The sequence below is a fragment of the Talaromyces atroroseus genome (genome assembly GCF_001907595.1).
Source record: "Talaromyces atroroseus strain IBT 11181 chromosome Unknown scaffold_1, whole genome shotgun sequence".
NCBI classification, from domain to species: Eukaryota; Fungi; Ascomycota; class Eurotiomycetes; order Eurotiales; family Trichocomaceae; genus Talaromyces; species Talaromyces atroroseus.
The window spans coordinates 579,168-596,425 of record NW_017971433.1 but is presented as its reverse complement, the minus strand read 5'-3'; the positions used below and the strand labels follow the sequence as shown (position 1 = coordinate 596,425).

Genomic DNA, 17,258 nt, shown 5'->3' with positions numbered 1-17,258 from the left:
CCGATAATGGAATGTGATTTCTAACGGCCGTAAGGAAAGATTCAGAGTTGTTCTTATGCTATTGTCGCTTTGCCTTTTTAGTGCCCTCAACTGACGAGAGGTACAAAGCTGCAGCACAAACGCTGCAAGCTTGGAATACATTATATAATGAATAAGATGAATAATTAGAAGGAGTATGTCCAAGATTAATCTAACTAATGCGTTGACATTAACTATCAAGGACTTACATATAAAGGCACGCGTGGTTATGTATTGATTGATTGACTAACGACTAATGGTAACAATTACCAACTCCCGACATGCAATGAACGTGTGTATATAACTTCGATCGAACAAAGTGAAGACTCCGTAGGGAGAGTGCGAATCGAAAACAACAAAAAGATAATGCAGAACATCATGGCGAAAGAAAAAAGAAAGAAAGGAACATTCAAAATGAAGGAAATATGAGAATGCAGAGTGAAGTACATGGTCAAAAAGTTCAATCGATATCCCCCCATTAACTTAATTGACAACACTTGTGATTATCTATAAATTATAAAAGAAAGAGGTAAACGCCCAAATATGCTCGCAGGTGTTCGAACAAGGAACGAAAAAGAAATTGTGATCTCACTTTCTGAAATTGTCTACACTCAACGAAGGCGTTTCGACGAGCTCGTCACTGGGGACGCCTTCACTGCGTCTGCGCTCGAAGAAGTTGTCAAATTCGCAGACCACCTGGGCCCATTCCGCAAGAGCGCGGCCAGCATATTTACTAGCCACCAGACGCTCATTTCGCACCGATAACTTATTCCCGTTGTCGAAATAGTCTATTTCGTCAACCGACGGACCTGACCCTTTCGTTGTAGCATAAGAATTGGTTGTGCTAGCCGTTGATGCGTCTGTGTTGTCCCGTGGTTCATTCACAAATTCATCTTCCGTTGCTGGGCTTGTCAGCGCCTTGACTGATCGCTGGTGCTGGACATGGTGAAAAGTCTGTTTCGGAAGACTCGGTTGAGTTAGGGGCCTGTTTTTGAGAGCTTGATTCCATTGATGGTTTTCCAAAGAAAACTTGAAATTGTACGGCTGGTTTGCTGCGTGGTCAGCTTCGTCTATGCTGTTGGTATCCTCTTCATCTGTCTGGTTGCCGGTATCCTGTGAACTGGTACTAGGGTGATTGTCCGACTGTGCGATATCGCCTTGCTCGCCCATCAAGCTGTCAATAGGATTGACTTCATTCTCATCAGAGACGCTTCCGGGCGGCGTGACTTCTCCAGGTTTCGGGTTTGCTGTCCCTCCAAACACGCTCTTCAACAAATTCCACCTTCTTTTGGGTGCTGACTGAGCGTCAGGCAATCCATTAGGATCAAGCTTTAGTATAACATGGCTTTGATAACCCCCCGAATTAAACGTCGATGCTGGATTAACGAGTCTGTCAAACGAGGCGAAAAGGTTACTTGGAGAGGGATGCTGATTGTCAGAGCGGATGATCAGGATCCGTCGACCAGGAGCAGGGCTACACATCTCTGACGATAATAGCGCCCGATTCTCCTTTTCAGCCTTGGAGTTGAAGGCCAGATAGTAAGCCCATACTTGTTCGATCTTGTCCAAAAGCATTTCGTATATTTCCCTAAAAATCCAGTAACTTAGCCACGGTCACATACATCTATAGGAAAATATGACTTACGAATCAGCAGGTGTAGGATCTGCATTGAAACGAGCCAACCTCCAGCAAAGCAGACGATGAAAATAGGATCGGACCATGGGATTCCAATGGCTGAAGTACGTGTAAAAATAGTCATCATGAAGTAGAAATTGAGTGCAAAGCTCGTGGTATCGTTCTTTGTTTGAAGTCCATGGTTTCCACATGGAGAAGAGGAAAGCGAAAAGGCGGACGTCAGTCATAGAATTATGACTGCGAGTCAAATGTTTGCAAACATCCATCCAGAACGGCCATTCAAATATATCTTCCTTGATTTTCCGGCAATATCTGTTAACCAACGGAGCTGCCTCCTCTACGAAATCGCAGAGAACAAAGCAGGCGCTGTGATTAAACAATGACGTTTTCCGAGAAGCAGTCTTCAAGACGCGCATGAAGGAATCAACGTACATTCTACGTGCTTGGGCGAGCTCAGGTGATGGTTCGGAAAGGAAGTCTTTCAAAAGTATGATTAACCGGTTTTCCGCCATGGAACGATGACAATTTGCCATGCCTAATGATAAAGTCGACATTGCAGCATTGGGTCCTTCAATAAAATCGTCAAACGTTACTGAGCTTGCCCCGAAAGAAGTGTCGGGAGCCTGTGGAGAAGATTGCCGATAAAACGTGTCCTCCAAAACCATCAAAAGATGACCTTGAACAGACAACATACCAGGTGCAAATATGTGGCACGGATTTTCTGTCTCTCTGGGTAGAAAGTCGCAACTAAGAATATGGAAGTATTTGACGAAGACAAAGAACAGATCACTATCCCGTCCACACCAGCGCGATATCCAAGGGCCATGCCATGGTATTTGCACTGCACTCAATGGCAAGGTCGGTGGCTGGCGTAGATATCTGGACAAAGCGATATGAGAAAAGAAAGCAAGAGGCCGCACAGGGAGTGGGAATCTCGCAGCAAGATTATGTGTTATTGTTCTACCCCCGGAACCTTTGTAGACCGATGGATCTACGAGCAAGCGACGGAACGCGTCTGAAGGAGTATTCCATAATCGTACCAACATGTCAGCAACACCAGGACAGAAGTAGAACGCATAGGCACATGCAGTTCCACAGAACACCACAATACTAGCTGGTGCATGCCGCAGAGACATTCTCTCCACGACAAACGACATCTGTGAGAGCAAATTTTGATTGAAAATGTTCCGTACGTTATGGTAAATCGATTCCGCGAGAAAATCCGAGGAGCCCGACTCTAGGGAGGAATTGGAGCTATGAGCAGAGAATGCCTGTGGGTGATAAGGAATCCTCCATTCCTTCCGCATCATTATACCTGAGATCGCTTCCAAAAAGACTGGTCTGTCCGTACCAGATACGGGCTGGCTGTGTTTGCCGTTTAATAATGTCAATAAGGCAGTCCACCATTTATTCAAAATGTTCACCCGCCGGTCAAGGTCTTCGGGCCTAAGGGTATTAAATGATGGATGTGATGCATATCGAGCGAGGAAAGGGAGTAGTGACGATCGGACCACGGTGACTTTGAGATTGGTTGACTTGGCCTGGAACTTATGGAGATCCGCCTCAAGGCCTCTGAAAACTGTCCAAAGTTCATCCTTCTTTCGAGAAGGCTCCACGGTGGCAATCGTAGACAAAGCTGGGGGCTTTGGAAGTGGCGGTAACTCGGGCGTCGATATGTCATTCTGTGCCAATTGGTCCATAGACTTCCTGCTGCGTAACGATGGTGGAGGCTCAGCGGACTTGCTTCGAGTTACGAAAGTGCTCAGCGGACGGCGATATTTTTTACTCGAAGCATTCTTCTTGTTGTCAATGTCCTCACTCGGATCTGTCGGGGGTTCTTTGTCTTCTTTGCTCTCGGTATTCGACGACACGCCGTTTGTGGATACGTGACTTTTGGGGGTTGGAGAGTGCTCTCGGGAGCGAGCTGTCCCTGAACTTGAGCCGGGCCGGGCTGGCGAAGGCGATCGAGAACTTGACATCCACGAAACACGAGCCAGTGTGGCAATCTTTCCAGATACGGATCGAGCCTTCTTCGGTCTCACGGCAGGTCTCACGCTAGTTTCTGGAGTCATGGCATTTTGGACAGGTTTTTCTTTGTTGTCAGGAGCAGCTCCTAGATTCCCTGACCTTTCCTTCAGTGTGGTGTCGTCTGATGCAGAAGTTGAGTCAGTGGGTTTAGGAGTTTCACGAGATGGGGTCTGGCGGTTCGAGGACTTGGATTTGTTGGACGGACGCAGTGTAACACGGCGCAGAATATCCTTGCCAGTAGCGAAGTTTTCTTTGACTGATGACTCGTTCCTAGCGGAGACGCTGGCATTAGAGACGGTTCTTTTCACGGCAGGCTCGACGGGGCCATCGTGGACGTCTTGTTCCTTGGCTGAGTCGAAGCTCGCTATAGTCCTTGGAACCGAATTATCTGGCTGAGCGGGTACATCGTGCTGCTCCTGCTGCAGAAGCGGAAATTGCAAAAGCTGAAGTCTGTCGAGGTCCAGTGCCATTTCCAACGAGTGGGGTTATGGATATTTGGTGATAATGGTGACACGTCAAAGCAGTCCGGAGAGTCCAGCTCTCCAGGAACCAGAGATCAGGTCACGACGTCAGTGCATACGCATCGCTCGAATGGGAAAGACACGTTATCCCCTGCGACCCGAAGTTCACAACCGAGTAATCATCAATCAGCTGTGGCAATGCGTAATGCGTAATGCGGTAAGAATGGTAAAATTGTCGAGTGGAAACGGACTCGCGGGGACGAAAGGTATAAGCTGTGAAGTTCAGGACCGGCCGGAAAATCGAGGAATCCGCAGTAATGCTAACGCACGAAATGACAACAAGATGGTCTAGAGAGATTTGAAGATGAGCAAAATTGCGAGGGGCAGAGACAAAGGGACGCTGATTAGTTGCTGGCGGAAGGATTCTTAGTCCAGTTTCAAGTTCAAGATCGCGGTAGGGCGGATCATGTGGTGGTATGGAGAAGTCAAGAAAGAGAGGAAAGATAACAATGACGATTGATCAATTTACGAACAAACGAGGAACCCAGGAAAACAGGGAGAGCAGGAGAGAGGGAGAGAGGGAGAGGAAAAGGGCGGAAGGTGAGGTGAAGGTTGAAGAAGGTGAAACAAGCTGGGAAGGTGACTGGAATGAAGGCGGGTAGTGAGACTAGACGATGCCCGTCCAGATGACTGACTTCTTTATTGCAGGAGTAGTATAATTATCATAGCATAATATAACATTCCCATAGCAAATACTAAAATAGTCTCGAATTAAAAGATTGCAAGATACCCTCCGTGTCATTAAAGGTGTCTTCGGTATGCAGAATTCGAATGCTACTGAGGTACTTGTCTGGGGCCTACATTAAGTTGGTGACCTCATGTTAGAAAAAAGTCGAAAAAAGTCGAAAAAAGTCGAAAAAAGTCGAAAAAAGTCGAAAAAAGTCGGGAAAAAAAAAAGGTCAAAATGAAAATGAAAATGAAAATAAAACAAGGCATCTACTGAGACAACCCGCGCCTTTTATCCACTGCCTTCCAAATCATTCGCCCGTATTCAACCAGCGCAAAGAGCCGCGCGCACTGGGGCTTTGAGGCTTGAGCAGCTTGGCGATGGCCTCTCGTCCAATCTGTTCGACACGCAGTCTACTGATGTACACTGCTACACATACTAGTCCTCAGGGCGTGGCACTAGTAGTGAACTAGAGTGGTAGCATCAGTGGTAGATCCATCATCAAAGGGAGGCTGACTGCCTAGTGAACAGCCACATATCAGATAAATACCATTGAAGATTAGCCACAATAGTCCGCATCCTCGAGCCGAGACAATCATGCTGCATGATTGTATGCACCTTGCAAGCGAGTGCCACAGCATGGCATGGCATGGGCTGTGGAGATGGAATTATGACACCATATCAGGTTCGAATATTATTATTGTACCTGGATAGACGCAAGGAGCATGTCAGGTTATTGCCCAGTTCCATGGTTAGCAATGCCAGGTACGGTCTTCGTTTCCGGATTAGTTGGTGCTTCGTGCATCAACCCATTTTGTATACCACGACGCATGTCCTCGAATACCTAGGTGACTTTATATAGAAAGAATATAAAGAACAAAATCACGACTTGGAAAAAGAAGATCGAAGCTTGGTTATATTGCTTAATTTACATTGCTTCAAAACAACGGTTCAGTTAGTTAGGTACCACAAAAGAAAACCCTGCCATCGCTTTGTAACGAAAGAGAAAAAGGCTCAAGAAATGATGGCAATTCCTCTTTGTGCCATGTGCAGTCGAGAGATGAATTCTCTCTTAATCACCCCCTTTCACCATCATCTCCGCGATAAAAAGAAAAATCCGCGAGATTCTCGTAGATCATAAATTCACACACCCTGCATCATACACACAATCATCTATCACTCAAATCGGTCCGAGATATCTTGGTTATATTATTTTCCTTTTCCCCCTCGGTCCAAAGGGAATAAAAAAAGGTCGACGGACGAAGAATTGGGTGAATAACATTTAGTGAGCAGCAGCGGTTTCCTCCTCATCCTCTTCGAACCAGCTCTCTTCCTTGGGTGCTTCTTCGCCAGCAGCAGCCTGGCCTTCAACCTCGACGGTCTGGGTCTCGTAATCCTTCAGTTCGTTGGCGAGGCTGGCCTCCTCTGGTGATGGCGGGGGCTTGGGAGCGCTGAATTTCTGGACGTGTGCTTCGGCATCACCAGGCTTGGTGGGCTTGGGCTTGTAGGCACGGAGTTCGCGGAGATAGAGGTCCTGGACGGGATCGGCTGTGTTTTTCGATATCAGTAAACAATAGTTCAATTATCCGAAACGAGACCGAGACCGCCACCACGACAATGGGCCATCATAAATCGATCACTTAATTCACCAACAAGCACCCCTGATCTCTTCTTATAAGCGAACATGAGAGTGACATACCTCGGCGAGTGGCAGTAGTCAGGAAAGTGCGGTATGAAACACCGACGGACTGGCGGCTGACACGGGTGAGCAGCGAGCGCTACACGAGTCAATGGTTAGCTAGCTGTTTTCAACGCATAAAAGCGATCGTTGAGCAATTGGCCTTACAGAAGCTCGGACAGATTGGGACATCATCGCGACGGTTGAGGAGGATGATTGGTTCGAGGAGCGAGCAAGAGTTGTGGTGAGGTGGATGAGAAGAGGTTCGGAAGGAACTTTTGACTTGTCCACACGCAGTCTTGGCACATGCGGCTTAGTCACCCCGTGATCATCCGACGCTGTGTATGTATAGTTACATTTTGTATGCCATCTAAATCATATACTTATTTCATTCATATATTGAAGAATTATGGCGTTGTAAATATTTCTTGCATTCTGCTGTGCTAGTAGAAATTTATTCAGCATGGTAAAAAATCTAGGACTTCGTGGTCATCAGCCACGTCCGATACTAAAAAACGGTTCAGTCTGGGTCTGCAATCTAATTGCGCGATGCAATTGTGAGAGGAAACGAATTCCCGATGTACTACAATGTAAAAGCAACACAGGACCATTGCCAATGCATGAATATATAAACATAACTAAACCGTCTAGCTCTGTGGTAGATTCGCCTTGTCCCCGTTCACCTTTGCAATGAAATCATCCGTAAGTAGGCGGTCTCTCTCTGAGTAGAGCTGCTTGTACGCGCCACGGATAGTTCCATCGCTGACACCAACAACGTTCGAAATCTCTTTGGCTGATTTGGGTACACCGCACAGGTGAGAGATCATGTAAATGCAAGCCGCAACAATTGAAAGAGGTGATCTGCCGGCAAGATCACCATCCTTTGTGACTTTGTCGGACAAAGTAGCTGCTGCATTCCATGTCCGGTAGTCCAAGCCCAAGAACGTACCAAAACGTTCACAGAGATCACTGGGTTTGGTTGAAGTTGTCTGTTTGAAGCCGGCATCAGCACCGACAATAGCTGTGCGTTCAATATTCTGCGCCGTGAAGAATTTCTCTAGGGACTTGTAGATCCTCCCGATTTCCTTTCGAGAAACCTTTGTCACCGCAAAAATCTCGGAAAACGTCCGAGGGGCTTGACATTGTCTGCAGGCAATGAATATGCAGCCAGCAATGATCACATCCTGAGATTTTCCCTTGAACGCCTTATGGTCGTCGACTATCTTGAATAGGTACTTTGCCGTGTCTGCAACAATCTTTTGGATGTTGAAACCGTCGCACAAAGCACCGATTTCTTTGTAGGCAGCCATGAGCGATTTGTTGCTCTTCTCACTAGAGAGCTTGTTCTGAGCGCGGTACAACTGCCGAGCAGCCCCAGTTGCACCTCCTGCAATACTGGTCTCCAGCTGATTTCCATTCAACAAGATGTTGGATGTTTCACCAACACGCGACGGGTCATCGTTGTTCTGATCATCGTTGGAAAACGTTCGCCATTCCGAGTGCACGTCGATTTCGCGATCCGCCAAGACCAATCCACAAGAGCCACAGACAGTCTCGTGGGATCCTGGAAACTCGAGATTTGGAGGGAACTCTTTGCACTCGGGGCAGATGACGTGTGCCGACAAATTCTTCTTCCACTCCGATCCCACCGCCGAAGTCGCTGTAGTAGTCGCCATTTTTCTTGCTGCCTTGATCTGGGGTAACTAAATTCTGAAACCCACAGATTTCGTTTTCGTTCGGCGTCGAGGCGAAGTGAGCTTCGACACTCGCGAGGTGAAGGGAGCGCGAGTGGCGATGGTAGGCGGCGTGTGAATGAAACGAGACAGGCGGCGCCACGGCCGTAACAGAGTCAAACAGATGACGCGAAATGGCAGTGGCGCACTTTCCCAAGTCAGCGAGGCCTGATAATATTCTTGCAGCTCTCAGGCATGTCTCGCCGAGCAGCGTCGTGAGAAGATGGAGGTGAGATGGAGGTGAGGTTCAGCAAGCGCTGAGTCGACGGCGTGAAATCAGGCAGCCGCAATCTGACTAGCTGTTTACGGAAACGCGGTATTATTAATCCGCAGGCAACCGCTAACTAGTTAGTTGACTGGTAAGGCAGCGAACTCTCTAGAACATTTTTGCCTTTGGCTATGACTTCTGTTTAAATTCATTCCGTTATTCCTCTCCGTGATCATGGCTAATACTGCTGAAGACACAGGGAAGCCTTTGGTTTGGAATATCCAATGCTCAGCCGAATATCTATGACATCTTGCTGCGGCAATTCTGGAGCGAGATGACTATGTATGGGAATCACTCATTACTCCCTACTACTAGTCTTAACTGGCATGCCACACAGCTTGATAATACTTGTTGCAGATAGTCTATGTATGGCTGTTTACGGGAAGAGTTGAACGTCATATATCTACTGACTCTTCCTTGAAGCACCCGCTACTGATCACCTTGGAGATCGGTCTTATACTGACAGTGGAATATAAGGCATACTATAGACATAAAACGAGCATTACCACAAGCCCCGTTAAGGGGACCCTTTTTGGTGGCCTAGTGGTTGTTATTCCTTTGTTCATGCTTATCTCCGAGTCCTATCATGCATGATATACCAAGCTAATGTCGGCCACGTAGGCGCAACAGGTTTGCGGTGTAGTAAGTCCTAGGCTAGCTTCTCCACAGCAATGTACTGATGTATCTCTAAAATCGATCTCGGGCTCATCTTACCCGTGTCGTCGAACCCGAGGGCTGGAGGGAAGCGACGAGACGTGTGTTTACCCAGCGTTGCCCGTCACACCGCTGATATAAAGACTTGAGACAGTCCCTTCGTATACCTAGATATTCACCTGGAAAGACTCGTTATATCTTGTCCGCACCGTTGTCAGTTAAGAAATGATTTCTTTTAGGTGGAAGTCTCCGATGAAGGACGAACCTTCTGTGGTTTCAAGTGTCATTATTGCAAACGGGGTACAGGTAAGAGAAAATACAGGCTTTGACGGTGTTGGTAAGGCTTATATCTGGAAAATATAGAGAGAGGTGACGGGAACTATTTGTATGCCCAGATATTTGGCGGAGCTGCCTTTGTAGGAGGCGCTCTGACTCTCACTGGTGCAAGAATTGCACGGACAGGGCTAGAATTGAAACGGCGGACATGATATAAAGATGTCTTAGGGCATAGTTAGTATTTTTGATCCTTTTCCGCGAGAAATTCAATATCCGCTAGATAACTTTGAAAGAGGCCGTCGAATACTTAGAGTAAAAGGCAAAGTTGGCGTTCTGATTGGTAGCTACACTACGGGTACGCGTTCCCTAATTAGGGTTAGCACAGTTTAATGCATGTGTTCCGGCCAGCTTCAACTTCCGTCAATGAAACTACGTTCAGCAACACCTGGCAGGCGGCCAATGCTGCCCATTTACGACCATGCCGGACGAGTCCAAGGCTAAAGCCTTTCCTGACATTTCTTCAAAGCTGTCCGCTGCTCCGAAGAGGTCGCTCTTTGAACGCCAAAAGGCAGAGGCCGAAGCGAAACGTGCGCGCGAACGAGCCGAAACCGCCGCCGTATACGAGGATTTCGTCAAGTCTTTCGACGATGACGGACATAGCAACACCCGCACCACATCATCATCAACAAACTTCAGGTCCAGTGGCCATTCTGGCCCTGGAACTCTCGGTGGTGGTGTTGGCCCGCCGCCCAAACGGCACTTCACAAGCTCGTCCCTTAACCGCAACAGCGGTCCTGGCAGCTTAGGTCCAGCACCGTCGCTTGCACGGAAGCGAACGTACGACGGCTTCTATCGTGATCGAGACAGGGATAATACTAGTCATGGGATTTTTGGCTATGAGGACAATGACCCGCCAGCGGCCTTTCGTGCCTCTGATGATGAGGAAGAAAGAGTCGCAGAGGATAAAGAGGCCGAACGAGCTGTTGCGAAACCTACAGTCTATCTATCTTCTCTACCACCAGGGTCATCGCCTGCTGTTATTAAGTCGTTGATCCCCGGGAATCTTACAGTTGACGGCGTCAAAATCATGCCTCCGTCTACTCAAGCATCTACAGAACGCAGGTCTTTCTCCGCCATTGTCACCTTGGCGCAAGAAACAGCTGCTTCAGATATTGACTCGGCAGTGAGTGCTCTGCAAGGCAAATATCTGGGATGGGGTTATTATCTATCGATTTCGCGCCATCTTTCCTCCGCAGCAATACATTCGGGAATGCCTGTGGCTGTTGGCTCATCGTCTACCAGCTCATTGCCTTTCGGTGCAAAACCAATTAATCAAGCGCCTGTCGGTAGGCTCAGTCGAGCACCCCCGCCGGGACCTCATCGTGGCGGATTCGCACCCCCGTCTTCGTACGGCTCTCAATATGCGAGACCTGCGTCAACGGCGCATATAGAGGTCAAACCGCCTTCGGATTTGAAACAAATAAGACTTATCCACAAAACCCTTGAGAATTTATTAAAGTATGGACCGGAATTTGAGGCATTACTCATGAGCCGCCCGGAGGTGCAGAGAGAGGAGAAATGGGCTTGGATATGGGATGCTCGCAGTGTTGGGGGCGTCTGGTATAGGTGGAAGCTCTGGGATATTCTCACCAACCCAAAAATCAATCAAAGCCATTATCGGAAGAATGACAGTCCCACTACTACGTTCATATTTGAAGGGGGCGCCAATTGGATTGGTCCAGAGAATCCAATCCGATTTGAATATGCCACTACGCTTGGCGAATTTGTTTCGGATGAGGATTACAATTCATCGGAAGAAGAAGAGTCTGATAACGAAGACACAAGGCGGCGTCATGCAGTGGATGACTCGCTTGCAACACAGGACGGGATAGGATATATGGATCCGTTGCAGAAGGCGAAATTAACGCACCTACTTGCTCGGCTTCCAACAGCTAATACCAAACTGCGGCGAGGGGATGTAGCTCGAGTGACAGCCTTTGCAATTCAGCACGCAAGCGCGGGGGCAGAGGAGGTGGTTGAGATGCTAGCTGCCAATGTTCTTCGGCCATTTGCATATTCACGTGCAAACCCAAATCGCGAGGAGGCGCAGACTGCGCTGAGGGAGAGTGAAGCGAACGCCTTCAACACTGGAGAGAAGACCGACAACGCACTGTCCGGTTCTGGAAAAATCAGTGAGGACACATCAGCTGCGAAGCTTGTTGGTCTCTACGTAATATCAGATATTTTCTCCTCATCGTCTACCAGTGGTGTGCGTCATGCCTGGCGATACCGACAACTCTTTGAAAATGCGTTTCGCACACACAAAGTTTTCGAGCATCTAGGCCGTTTAGAGAAGGAATTGGGTTGGGGTCGACTCAAAGCAGACAAATGGAAACGTAGCGTCGGGTCAATCCTACATCTCTGGGAAGGATGGAGTGTTTTTCCTCAGGCAGCCCAGGAACACTTTGTTCAGGTGTTTGAAAATCCGCCTCTGACAGAGAAGGAAGTGGAGGAAGAGAAGAAGAAAACCGAAGCAGAGCAAATTACCTCGTCTCTGGGCAACAAAGGCAAGAGTCGCTGGAAAACGGTGGACGAAGATGCGCCTGCAGGTGGGAGATTTGATCCCAGTCAGATGTCGGGACCCGAGCAACAGAGTGCTCAAGCGTCTGATGATGGCCTGGAGGGCGAGCCAATGAGTGACATCGACGGTGTGCCCATGGAAGACAGTGACGTTGAAGAGGCCGAGTTGGACGGGCAGCCTCTGGACATGGATGTTGACATGGAGAATGCTCAAGAGCACCAGCGGCAGCCAGATCAGGCGACAAAGACAGCTAGCAAACCTGAGGAGAACACTCCAGTTGGGCGAGTGAGAAGACCGCGGCCTAAAGCGGAGGATATGTTTGCCGATTCTGACGACGAGAACGATTAGTCTGCAGTAGATATGTTAGGCAAGATGAATGTATACCCAATATTTTGTGTTGGTTTGAAGCTGCCACCCGCAAGATTCTGCCATGCTGTTCGTAGTTGTCGAGAATGGCGTCGAATCCCGAGGAGACGCACTGGTGATTATGGCATACATGAAGATCGCCCCGTGCAAGACAGAAAGACCCCACCGCCATCCATGCGATCCTCAGGCCCACAACACCCCTCCCTCTTTTGTGTCTCTCTCCGTAAACTAAACACTGCCATTTGTTTCTGTCTCTCTCGTCCAGCCTCTGCCTCTTGTCTCGCATCCATTTTGTCCATAGCGATTCCCTGAACCAGTCACGATGTCAGGTAAGTTAGCTGCAATCTACTCTTTTTTTCATCGCACTCTTTGCGCGTTCTTGCTGCAGTATCTGCAGGGCCATCGTTGCCTCGTGTCTTTTTTTTTTTTTTCTGGCACCCCTGTTCCCCCAGATTTAGTGACTTTTCCCACTAATTTTATATACAGACTTCAGCACCATCGCTCGTACGTCCCCCTCCCATACTCAATGGCGCATTTGCGACGCCCTCTCGAACCCCCCCCGCACCTAACCTGGTCATCACAAACAAACACAGAACAGTTCGTTGAGTTCTACTACAAGACGTTCGATGAGAACCGAAACAATCTCGCTGCGCTCTACGTAAGCCAAAAAATTCTGTCGGTCTTGCTTTACTTTAACAGCTCGTGGACTTACAATGAGGGATGGGAGTTTTTATAGCGCGACAATTCTATGCTCACTTTTGAAAACGATGCCAAACTTGGAACTCAGGCTATTATCGGAAAGTTGGGAGTGAGTTTTTGGCTTATCGTCTCGGCATGGAAAAGGATCAGTTGAATGCTAAAAGATGGCCTTTTTTTCCCCTTCGATAGGACCTCCCATTCCAAAAAGTGCAACATCAGGTCGCAACCCTTGATGCCCAGCCTAGCAATGAGACAGGCGGTATCCTCGTCCTCGTCACTGGCGCCCTCTTGGTATGCAAACATACATGTGCCCTTCGTGGCCACGGCCGATTGCCGCGCGGTTCGATGCTGACCGGTACTACTATAGGTTGACGAGGAGCAGAAGCCGATGAGCTACACCCAAGCATTCCAACTTTTGCCCGACGGACAAGGTAGCTACTTTGTCTACAACGACGTTTTCCGTCTGATCTACAATGCTGCATAAACGCGCGCGATGCAGAACACATTCCGCAAAAAGCAAAAAAAACTTACAAGGACAACTGAGATTTTCGATAACGAGTGATGGATTCGTGAGAGCGATATATATGGGATGCACATCCGGGCAGATGTCTACCGAACCAGAACAGAGGGACCCGGAGAATCGATGTGTTTGACAATAATATCGCGGGATTTTAGACGAAGATTAATTATTTGGCTTTATACCACTTTCCTCTTCCATTCGTCCTTCTCCTTGCTCGCGCTTAAAGTACAACCGTAAAGAGCACAGTATTCCATTGTCAAATTGATGGCTAAAAAGTAGAAGACCAGTAGATACTAGAGACTGCCTTGAAAGGGTTTATTTTGACCCAAGGCGACAAGGCTCAAAAGTCGCCGCTTCGGCACTAGCCATGCCGGCCCACCTGACATGTGTACGCCAAGCCCGTGGTAATTTAGCTACCTGGAGAGAAAGACCTCAACAATAATTTGCATAATCCTCCAGGCACACTCCCTGCCAGATCCTGAGCTTCGCAGGTAAGCAAATTTCAATAATACTGCTGACTTTGATGAATTGCTTTCTGCACCACTGCACAGAAACAGACTGACTAACCCTGATCCTTTGTTTACCACCAGCAAACTGCCGACATCTTGAAACCGTCCACGTTGCTGTTTCTGCCGCAACCCCAAATAAAAATACGGACAGCTTCCTCTTCCTCCTTTCTTCGATACGAGTTCTGTTATTTCACAGTGTCCAGGCATACTTTCTGCTGTCCTCGAAATTTGAAACACTGGTCACTTCTTCGTCTCTCATCGCCCATTGTTTGTTTCATGTGGACGATTTGCGACGTTCTTGCCGCCGCAACTTCACCCTCGAGCTCACGACGCTGACGATCAACGACGACGCATTTTCTCTTCCACCCGCTTAAACACAACTCAGCATACTTCCCTGGCTATCTCAATAGCTTAACGCCGTTACGAACAGAAATCTGTCTTATTCAAGATGACTCTCGCTGAAGAATTTCGCACGCGTAATTTCAGTAAGATTATTCTCCATTCCAATTGCCCCCTTATTCGAACACTGCTGACCTTTGATTCCTAGGTATTTATGGGCAATGGTTAGTCTTACATGGTCGCTGCTTTTGCTTAGTCTAACACGTTGTAGGACGGGTGTCGTTTGCATCTTCCTTTGCTTCGCCCTGGGCGTTGCGAACATTTTCGCGCCTGCTCTGCGTATTATTTTTAGCATAATATGTCTGTGAGTATAGCCATTTTGGGAAATGTATAAAACTGGCAGGGTCTTGGGCTCGAGCTAATAGCGGTGTGCCTCTGTCAGGGCCTACTCGCCCATCATTCTCTTCATTGAAGTACCCTTCCTGCTTCGGATATGCCCAACATCGTCCAAATTCGATGACTTCATCCGCCGTTTTGCGAGCAACTACATGCGCGCACTCATCTACATTGTGATGAGTGCTGTTCAATGGGTCAGCCTGGTAAGCGGGGCGTCGAGCTTGATTGCTGCCGCCGTCTTCCTCCTTCTTGCCGGTATCTTCTACTTGCTTGCTGGTGTCCGAAACCAGGAGTTCATCGGCAGCAAGACTCTGGGTGGACAGGGTATTGCGCAAATGATTGTGTAGTTTCGGGTCGCTTCACTGCACTGATTTGTTCGTCTTTTGCCCATGCCTTCCCTATGCCTCGGGACTCGTTATGAACGGCCCCGATTGTCATCCTTGCTTTGTTTCTCTGTCCGTCTTGAATTGTACCCTATGAGAATGTTAATTTCCCCTTTACTTTCCGTTCTGTATTACGAACCTGTGTTGGACGTGATGACGAGTGTATTCTCTGCTTGCTCGGGGCAGAGCAAGCATCACTATATGCGTTTGGAGCTGTGTGGTTGCTATCCAGATATACTGTATACTTTATTCCGTGTGCTGTTCTGTATTCGAGATTATCCAAAACAGCAATTGATTCCGGATTCGTGTGTCATTGTTTTTCTAAACGGGTTACAAGGATATTGACATTTGTATAATAACTCCATTACTCGGTCAACACTACTACATCCTCTACGTTTACTCACCATCAACCAAAACCAACCTATTTGAGCAAGCGTTTTAAATGCGTCAACCAACTCGGGGTTGTTTGAGCCATTTACAGGAGCCAGTGGTAGAACTTCTCTGGCTTTTTAAATTACTATATACTTGCAATGCAATGCAATGAATGGCACCTGGGCATTTATTTCTCCTATGGAAGTGATTACGGACTTGAATAGGACAGACATACTTATATCGGCCTCGGTATAGTGTTCTATATACCCGATTGTTTATTCTACGCTACGTCATCGATAGGTAGGTACCTTGTAATTATGTGCCTATAATTAAATCATAGAGGTACAATATGATCCGCAGCGCGGGGTCTGTATAGCGGGGTAAAATCATAGCATCTACATTGTCATTAAATATATACTAGAATTCAGACACTCGTTCAAGAGATGTGGTGCTAATAAGCTCTCGGGTCCCAACGCAAGGAGAACAGGGAGTACCTTGGATGGACTTCGCAAGATATACACAGAATGGGAACATCCCCAGACTGGCTCTATGGATGCAGCAAGGTTATACTACCCGACGCATCCAAGAACCAGGCATCAATGATTGAGCGCTAGCAGGTTGGCATTAGAAATGGCTACGTTTGTGTGCACTGACGGTCCCTCCCATAGGCATTCTGATTTGCTTCAGTTCCGGTGCGCTCAATCAATGCTATCAATGCCAAGCGAGACTAGGTTTTTTTGATATCAAAACTTGCTGGTGCCACGTAGGGTGTCGGGTGCAGGGAGTTCCAGATTGGACAACTCAGGTATTCCTTCTTAGAGCAGAAATGTAAATATGAAGACAGAAAAAAAGCAGCCTGAAGTTGGTGGAAAAGGGCCAGTAATTGTATGGAAACAAGTCATAGAGGCAAATGAAGATGGAATACGATGTGACGACCGTCGTACGTGACGCAGTTGTTACGCGCTAAGCCAGACCAGGACTAGTGCCTCCACGAGCAACGTAATAATACCCAATCTCCAGCCTCCACTGCGGTGGCTCAGCTGAGGCATTTTTGGGCTTGGTTTGGTTGTGTCGGCTAAACACTAAAATCGGGTGCGTTCATAAGATAAAGTCTGCTGTTTCTAGTCCTGACTATGTCACTATTCACTGTTCAGTGAGATTGTCGGCGGTGGTGGCTAGTGTCAACACGGCCAATCAGAGCAGGGCTGAATGTCAGCTGCGCGGTTACAATACGGTTCCGATCAGAGTCACAAGACTTGCAGGGCCGCGTGTAATATTACAGTAATACGCGTACTGCATTATTATTAGCATGGAGTCATGGCCCAGACCAGACAGACTACATCATAGCGTAGCATGCATAGCAGAGCATGGCATATAACATAACATAATTGTCTCGTCGTCCTTCTTCTAACTCACAATCCCAATATCTGATACTATCTATCCATCGTCACTATCGCCCTATCGTTACCATCCTAATCTCACTTATCTCCTTACCTATCACCCCCTGTAAAGGCTCATCGGCTCTACCACCCAATAGCAAGCCCGTCCACTACCCAAGTACCTCTTCGGCTTCAAACTCACACCACCGAGAAGAAGAATTGAGAAAGGACAACC

General features: G+C 47.7%; 6 protein-coding genes across 6 annotated transcripts, besides 2 other annotated features; 3 read left to right on the top strand and 3 right to left on the bottom strand.

The window, feature by feature from the left end:
• Positions 1–606: 606 nt before the first annotated feature.
• Positions 607–4,152, bottom strand: UA08_01293 (hypothetical protein; the record flags this gene model as incomplete). The annotated part of the gene is made up of 5 exons (XM_020260941.1): positions 607–1,606; positions 1,664–1,753; positions 2,087–2,277; positions 2,349–2,495; positions 2,695–4,152. 5 exons carry the CDS (start codon positions 4,150–4,152, stop codon positions 607–609), a joined length of 2,886 nt encoding a protein of 961 aa, XP_020123421.1.
• Positions 4,153–6,152: 2,000 nt separating this feature from the next.
• On the bottom strand, positions 6,153–6,743 carry UA08_01292 (hypothetical protein; the record flags this gene model as incomplete). The annotated part of the gene is made up of 3 exons (XM_020260940.1): positions 6,153–6,418; positions 6,570–6,648; positions 6,717–6,743. The coding sequence occupies 3 exons, from the start codon at positions 6,741–6,743 to the stop codon at positions 6,153–6,155; spliced, it is 372 nt and encodes a 123-aa protein (XP_020123673.1).
• Positions 6,744–7,195: 452 nt separating this feature from the next.
• Positions 7,196–8,224, bottom strand: UA08_01291 (Transcription initiation factor IIB; the record flags this gene model as incomplete). The annotated part of the gene is made up of 1 exon (XM_020260939.1): positions 7,196–8,224. The coding sequence occupies one exon, from the start codon at positions 8,222–8,224 to the stop codon at positions 7,196–7,198; it is 1,029 nt and encodes a 342-aa protein (XP_020123674.1).
• Positions 8,225–9,012: 788 nt separating this feature from the next.
• Positions 9,013–9,106: a repeat region (Identified by RepeatMasker using a combination of RepBase library and repeat library created with RepeatScout).
• An 851-nt stretch (positions 9,107–9,957) lies between these two features.
• Positions 9,958–12,408, top strand: UA08_01290 (hypothetical protein; the record flags this gene model as incomplete). The annotated part of the gene is made up of 1 exon (XM_020260938.1): positions 9,958–12,408. One exon carries the CDS (start codon positions 9,958–9,960, stop codon positions 12,406–12,408), a length of 2,451 nt encoding a protein of 816 aa, XP_020123675.1.
• A 340-nt stretch (positions 12,409–12,748) lies between these two features.
• UA08_01289 (Nuclear transport factor 2) lies at positions 12,749–13,609 on the top strand (the record flags this gene model as incomplete). The annotated part of the gene is made up of 6 exons (XM_020260937.1): positions 12,749–12,755; positions 12,913–12,930; positions 13,020–13,084; positions 13,163–13,234; positions 13,315–13,416; positions 13,493–13,609. 6 exons carry the CDS (start codon positions 12,749–12,751, stop codon positions 13,607–13,609), a joined length of 381 nt encoding a protein of 126 aa, XP_020123540.1.
• A 993-nt stretch (positions 13,610–14,602) lies between these two features.
• UA08_01288 (Golgi apparatus membrane protein tvp18) lies at positions 14,603–15,236 on the top strand (the record flags this gene model as incomplete). The annotated part of the gene is made up of 4 exons (XM_020260935.1): positions 14,603–14,639; positions 14,702–14,717; positions 14,765–14,857; positions 14,936–15,236. The coding sequence occupies 4 exons, from the start codon at positions 14,603–14,605 to the stop codon at positions 15,234–15,236; spliced, it is 447 nt and encodes a 148-aa protein (XP_020123539.1).
• A 1,750-nt stretch (positions 15,237–16,986) lies between these two features.
• Positions 16,987–17,031: a repeat region (Identified by RepeatMasker using a combination of RepBase library and repeat library created with RepeatScout).
• Positions 17,032–17,258: the final 227 nt, after the last annotated feature.